Source organism: Lactuca virosa, chromosome 8 (genome assembly GCF_052849685.1).
Source record: "Lactuca virosa cultivar CGN04683 chromosome 8, Lactuca_virosa_CGN04683_v6, whole genome shotgun sequence".
In the NCBI taxonomy this organism is placed as follows: Eukaryota; Viridiplantae; Streptophyta; class Magnoliopsida; order Asterales; family Asteraceae; genus Lactuca; species Lactuca virosa.
In genome coordinates, this window is record NC_136433.1 from 117,508,478 (window position 1) to 117,516,411 (window position 7,934).

The window sequence follows — 7,934 nt, forward strand, 5'->3', positions numbered from 1 at the left end:
ACAAAACTCTTCCGGCCCATATACCATTTTCGTATCGCCTACTCTAAAATATAACCGTTTTATTCCATCTGGAGATAAAACAGCGTCCAGCCGTATCTGATGAAGGAACATTTTGTGGAACAACAATCCGTCCCCTTGTAAACGAGGGACGTCCAACAAGTAACCAAATACTGTATCTCTAAATATATCACGTCTCAAACCATCTAACACTTCAAATACTTCCCATATAAACAAACAATTTTACAATAGCTTTCACATCGAGATTATTATAATCATGCTGCACAAAACTCAATAACATATTAGAAAACTAAACAACTATTTCATTTTAAAATATATGATTATTAAATGCAATAATAACATAAACAATAATAACAATGCAAATACAAATATTTAATAAATAATTTATATATTTACGATAAAAAACAATAACATACTATAACAATTTTTCAACTTAAACGGCAACTATATAAACAATTTTCCAAGTTATACGACAAATATACAAACGATTTTTATCTTTCTAATTATATAAAATAACATTTTCTAACCATATAAACAAACAATTTTTCAACTAAAACGACAACTAAATTAACAATTTTTCAACTTATACGACAAATATACAAACAATTTTTAACTTTCAAATTATATAAAATAACATTTTCTAACCATACTATAAAATTTTTTCTACTAAAACAACAAATATATACAAATTTTCAAGATATACGACAAAATATACAAACGACTATTGTACACAAATATATAAAATAACATTTTCTAACCATACTATAAAAAATTTTATACTTCACCAACAAATATATACAAATTTTCAACTTATACGACAAATATACAAACGACTATTGTACACATATTGTAAACATTATTTTAATCATTTTTCAATTTATAAAAACAATTATACGATAAGAATATACAAATTTTCAAGTTATACAACAACTATACAAATAGACCTGGCAATTCGTGTATTCGTGTCATAAAAACGTGTCAGCCACGAATTTGACACGATACGATTACACGATGATAAATAAGCTATATCTCAGTTTTTAAGATTTATTCGTGTCGTGTATTCGTGTCGTGTCGTGTCTCTCACAGACTCGTGTATTCGTGTCAGAAATTGTCAGGTCTATATACAAACGACAAATAACATATTCTAACCATGCTATATCAATTTATCAACTTAAACCACTAACCAAATATATTGTAAACATTATTCTAACAATTTATTTAATTAATAACTTAAAAAAATTAGCATATTCTAACAATTTTACTAAATGTACAACTACCCGATGCACACTCTACGCAGTCTCTACTTGTACATTCATACAACCACTAACAAAATAACATTTAAACTTCAAGTTTACTAATAACAAATATTAAAACTATCAAATACAACAAAATTACCCTATCACAAACAATATAATTTCTTTTTTTTTACACTAACTAATACAATAAATAATAAAATAATAAAGACATATACTAAATAAATGTTAATTAAAACATAAAAAGAGTTAAAATCTAACCATATTTTCGGGATTGTTGAAATAATCGTCCATTTTTTTCAAGAAATCGTCAAAAGGAATCCCCGAGAGAGAGAGTTTTTCTATATTGAAGAGTGAAAAATGAGGAAAAAAAAATCGTTTTATAGATTTTCACAACCAAAATCGCAGATGAACAGTACAAATCGCAGATGGACTTTTCCATCTACGAATGTACAAGTGCCTAAAACACAACTGTGCTTTAGGCACTTGTATATTCGCAGATGGAAAGCCAAAATCACAGATGGGGCATTTCCATCTGCGAATTTAGTGGTTATTTTTGCAATTTCTATTTTTTTGGCTAAATTTGTAAGGTAATTAGTGTATTTGACTAATTTTGTAATTTTCTCTAAAAAATTACATATCTTTTTACTAGTGTCATTTGCATCAATTTTATATACCTTCTTCTCAATGTATACAACCTCCTTCTCAATGTATACAACCGGACAATCATTCATCATAGTGGGCCCTACCTCATGCTACAAATGCACCATCCATCTTTGAATTTGAAATATCTCAATGTTATATATATTTGTTACAAAATAAATAAACTTTATTGGCCAATCATTTTTACCTTAGATTCTTTGTATCTAACATTTATTTTTAAATGCCAACTAATTACATGGCATTTAATATATCTTTTTATCTTTTAGACTAAGGGGGAGTGCTATGTGGTTTGGCCGCACTCTTTGCCACATAGGCAGAAGAAAACGCCTTCCTATGCGGTCTTGGGTACAGTTTGACTGCACCTCTCCACATTTCTACGGTGTTTCTTGATTGGCCAGTCCTTTTTGACCGTTTGAATGGTCAAAAAATTCATATATATATATATATATATATATATATATATATATATATATATATATATTACTTTACCTATTTATTTACCCATATATTTTTTTTATCTAATCTCACTCAAATTTCTTCATTTTTTACAATTTTTAGCTCAAAAAATGTTAAGATGTTTTCTTCCAACAACCCAAACAACCAAAAAACACCACTAGAAATACCACAACCCCAAGATCTTCATACGATCAACCGATTTATTCGACCACATTTTATCATTATAGGGGTATGCTACCTTATTATCCACAACAATTCTTACAACCACAACGATCAATAGAACCACTCCACAAACACAACCACAACCGGACCCATATTTTAATCCATTTGAATTTTTGTCCCAACCTAAGTATGTTCATCAAACTCAACCACAACCATGAACACTGATTTTTGATTCCGAACCCGAATTCGTTCAAAAAACTCAACCCACTCGCGCACCAAATAAAAAAAAAGAGGACGGAGGCTAAAGGATGGGAACCCCAAAAAGTGTTAGTATTAGCACAATCATGGAGCGATATTTCAGAAGATGCGACGACATGAAAAGACAAAAAACTTGACCGTTTTTGGATGTGAGTTAGACATAGGGTCCACAAAGTAATGAACCGTGAAGATTATCGTTCAAAACACCAAATGTACTCAAAATGGGGGGAGATAAACAAGGAAATCATGTTGTTTAATGATTTTTATAACAACATGATGTCAATGGAAAAACGCAGAAAGTGATGATGTGATTTTGTAGAAAGCGCTGAAAGTGTACCAAAGAGAAAACAAGAAGGCTTTCAAGGAATCCGACCACACTACATCCGATGCTTGTGTTGGTTTCGACATCAACGATGATAAACCGGTTCAAGTTTCACCCCTTCCCGACCAATTGGCATGGACAAAGCAAAAAGCAACGACAAATGCAAAACGTCAAATTCAGATGAGTTGAAAGAAATGAGGGCTGATATGAATGGTATAAAAGATAGAATGAACAAAATTTTGCAACTTGTTTCCGAAAGGGAGCTTCGGAAATAAATAGATAACGACTTGAGAATACTAACGATGAATACATCGCAGATGACCGGGGAGGAGCTTGAAATTGCTTTGACAATGAAAGCCGATCTCAAAAAACGTTATGCTAATAAATATGTTTAAAATTTCTATTTTTTTCTCTAAGTTTTTAATCGTTTCATTTGTGTGTGTGTTTTTTTAAGGTTGTAGGTTTAAGTTTTTTAGTTTTTTTTTTCCGAAGTTTTTAGGGTTTCTTTTTTTTTAATGTGATGTTATGTTTTTTTTAATTAATATAATGTAATGGATTTTATTTAAGTAATAAAATGTTATGTTTTTTATGAAAGTGAAAGTTTTTATTTAAATTAAATTGTTAAAAAAATTGGGCACCTCTCATTGGGTGTGTCAAGGAACAATATTAAAGCTGATGTGTCGCTTACGTGACAGTGAAGAGAGTGTGATTTCTGTGACACCGCTCCCTTTAGCCTTATCGGTAATGGTGACGATAACTCATTGTAATACTAATTATATTTTTCATGAAGATCAAAACGAGAGCAAAATTAAGATTCAAAACAAAAATCAGCGAGGCTTTTTTTTTTTTTTTTTTTTTTTTTTGTAAAGGGTCTTTCTCTTGTGATTCTTACTGAATATACATTTATTTTGTGATAAAAACTACAAAAATAGTCATATTTGCAAATTAGAACCGTTAATACAGTCGTTTTAATGATTAGCTTTTGTAAATGGGGTTTTGATAAAGTCCATACCTTATCGAAACACTAAAACCCAACTAATTTTTTAAAAAAATACAAGTATTTTTCGCTAATACATGACTTAACGAACTCAACAAGTGACCACAAGTTAAGGAAAAAAAAATTAAAATAAGTAGCCAGCTTTCGATTTTTTTTATAGCTTAAGCGACTTAATTAGTAATTAGTAATGCTAAAAGAGTTTTTATATCAAATATATGTATATCTTTTTTTTTTATAAAAACACTTTTTATATTTCATGTAGAGTTATTTTTACTATTTTATTTAAACTTACATTAGATTTTATATATATAAATTTTTTTTTGGAACGAGCAAATAATTATATATCTCATGACTGAGATTGAACCCAGAGTAAAAATATATTTTTAGCCCAAAAATGTAGTATTACAGTAAAAATGAGCCGAAACAGCATAATCATAGTTACAAAAGGATAAATATAAGATACGAGAGGAATAGGCCACTACCATACACTTTCTTACATCGCTAAGGACAACAAATTGATGAATTCCATACAAATCTAATCACTTGACATCTATTTATACCCCAAACACCACGATCAATTAACAAATAACTGAAAGCAAATTAAATAAAATGGATCAAATTCATGAAGTATGTGTTGTGATGGTGCCTTTTATAGCACAAGGCCATCTCAACCAGCTCCTCCACCTCTCACGTCTAATCTCCGCCTACAACCTCCCTGTTCACTTCGTCTGCGCCACCAATCACACCCGCCAAGCCAAACTTCGCATCCATGGCTGGGACCCACTTGCTGTTGACAACATCCACTTCCATGAATTTCCGGTACCCTCCTACCCAAATCCTCCACCTAATCCCAACGCCACCATACGCTTCCCCAACCACCTCATGCCGTCATTCAAAGCCATCATGCACCTCCGTGAACCGTTCTCGAAACTACTCTCCGATCTGTCAGCCACCACAAAACGGGTCGTTATTGTTCATGATTACTTGATGAGCTCCGTCGTTCAAGATTTCAGTTTGGTGCCTAACGCTGAGGTTTACATGTTTCAAAGCTGTTCTGCTTTCACTGCGTTTTTGTACCATTGGGAGGAAACACAAACGTTAAAATTAGATGATGAAACTGAGTCTTTATGGAAGAAGGTCCCGTCGCATGATGGTTGTTTCAGCCAGGAGTTCTTCGAGCTTCTTGAGTCTGAAGACTCTTCTTTCAAGAAGATCAGCTCCGGAACGCTTTACGACACTAGTAAAGTGTTCGAAGAGAAGTTTTTGTCACTACTTAAAAACGAAGGAATTGATTCAGGTACGACTAAGAATTGGGCAATCGGTCCGTTTAATCCGGTTACTATATCGGATCATAAGAACCCCACTACTGAATCAAAAAAGTTATTCAACTGGCTTGATAAACAGGAAGCAAATTCGGTGATTTATGTTTCGTTTGGGACAACAGTTTCGTTAAGTGATGAAGAAGCAAGAGAAATCGCGATCGGGTTGGAAGAAAGTGGTCAGAAGTTCATATGGGTGGTAAGGGAAGCCGATAAGGGTGACATTTTTAACGGAGAAGATGACCGGATGGTTGAGCTGCCGGAAGGGTATGAAGAGAGGGTGGAGACGAAGGGGGTGGGAGTGGTGGTGAGGGGGTGGGCACCACAGCTTGAGATATTGGGACACCCATCTACTGGTGGATTCATGAGCCATTGTGGTTGGAATTCTTGCATGGAGGGAATCACAATGGGGGTGCCGATTGCTGCATGGCCCATGCATTCCGACCAACCGAGGAATGCGGTGCTAATTACAGAGTTTCTTGGAGTCGGAATATACGCGAGGGAATGGGTTCGTAGAGATGAGAAGGTGGTGGCGTCTATGGTTGAGGGGGCAGTCCGGCGGTTAATGTCATCAGAAGAAGGGTGTCTGGTAAGAAAGAAGGCGGCAGAACTCGGTTTTGCTGTGCGGCGATCGGTGGAAGAAGGTGGTGTAATGCGTAATGAATTGGATGCCTTTGTCACTGAAATCACAAGATCATAAGAGATACTCTCGAGTGTTTTTTTTTTTTGTGTGTGTGTGTGTGTGTGTGTGTGGGGGGGGGGGGGGGGGGGGGGTTATTTTATAAGTTGTTTGGCTCTTGTTACATGTCTCGATCTGCTATTATATCTTAAACAACGTCTGATGTATAATCAAATCATTTTTGGATATAATAATATAAAAATTGGAATGAAGGACATTAATTCACGACTTTTATAGCTTCCAATAAAATGTGGATACATGCAATCGATAAAAGAAAGGTGTTTGGGAGTCATGATCGAATCGTTTTTCTAGAGAAATTGATACCCAAGTTTTTGATGTTTTTTTTCGGATTAGTTAGTTTATTTTTTGTTTTTCTTTTCTTTTTATGCATAAGAAATTCTTAAAATACTATTCTACCTCCTTTTTTTTTAAATTTAATTACAGTTTCACCGGTTTCAACATAAAACATTAAAATTAAGAGCATCTTCAATGAAAGGTTTTTTTTTTTTTTTTTTATAGTTTACTACTATTTGGAGGGTGTTTGACAAAAGCTTAAAAAAAAATGAGTTTTTTGATTTATTACCGGTTCCCCACCGATATAAGTCAAAAAAGTGTTTTGGTAAGGATTTTTAAAAAAATAGTTTATAGCTGTTTCACACCTGTAATAAGTCATTTTTCATTAGTCATCTATCCCTTACTTATTAAAACCAATTATTTCACCATTTAAAGAAATTGAAAAATCTACCCCTTAACCTAACGTTAACATCGACACAAATAGAACGCCTCCATCCCTGCATCTGTTCTCCTCTCCTCCATCGATGCTTCTGTTGTCGATCGTGACTCCTCAAGCCATCCCTCCCCTGCTCGTCGCCGTTAGCCCTATCCTCGCCACCGGCCACAGATCATTGCAGCCCACAGGTTTGCGCTTTTTCCTTTCTATTTCTGCCTTCCTTCGTGTTTGTGTTGCTGTCGACTTCCCTAGTTGCGACTTGTAATGTGTCGATTTTATTCTTTTCAGTGTTGTCGGTTTTTTGGTTCTCTAAATTTGTGTTCTGTCGATTTTTTGATTTGAATTGGAGTTGTCGATTTTTCCATCTTTTCCTTATTGTCTATTTGTATCTGATATGAATTTGCATTGTTGTTGATTTTTCCTTTAACGTGTAGTTTGAATGTGTCGAATTCAGAACTTTGAATGTGAAATCAGATTTGTGTTTTTGTCGATTTTTCCTGCTTCAATTATCAATGAAATTCTTTGGATGCTTATATGATACATTGAATGACCTTTTTGGTAATTTTGCACATATAAGCTGTTTTTTGCCAAACACTAAAAATGACTTATGAACTTATAAAGCTTAGCCAAACACTTTTTTAAAAACTTTATTTGGACACCGCTATAAGCAAGTTAAAAGCTAAAAACCTTTTTCAAAATAAGCTTTGCCAAACACCCTCTTGGTTGAGTGGTCAAAATAACTTAACACCATTGGAATAGATACTTTTTTTTGCTTATTTTTATTGACCACTCAATATATATTGAGTGGTCAATATAGTTTAATATCTTGAACACTATAACCCTTTCTTTTTAATGATATTTTTATTGACCACTCAATATAGTTGCTCAACTCATTCTCTAGTTGCATAGTTGTGGATTCGAAATCATCATAGAAAAGGGCATGTAAGTTCAACCATATCTTGAGAGTTGTTGCTTTAATGGAGTAGGCTGAAGTGATGATATTTTGAGATATAGATCCGAACAACCATAATTTGATAATCCGATCGAGTTCTTCCCACTCAGTGGTCGTAAGGGGGA

General features: G+C 33.6%; 1 protein-coding gene across 1 annotated transcript; it reads left to right on the forward strand.

Moving 5' to 3' along the window:
• Positions 1-4,697: 4,697 nt before the first annotated feature.
• LOC145132921 (zeatin O-glucosyltransferase-like) lies at positions 4,698-6,193 on the forward strand. The gene has a single exon (XM_079067873.1). The coding sequence runs from the start codon at positions 4,739-4,741 to the stop codon at positions 6,146-6,148; it is 1,410 nt and encodes a 469-aa protein (XP_078923999.1). The 5' UTR covers positions 4,698-4,738; the 3' UTR covers positions 6,149-6,193.
• Positions 6,194-7,934: the final 1,741 nt, after the last annotated feature.

Excerpts from the sequence above, each read along its gene's own strand:
- LOC145132921 (XM_079067873.1), top strand. The coding sequence starts at position 4,739 with ATGGATCAAATTCATGAAGTATGTGTTGTGATGGTGCCTTTTATAGCA.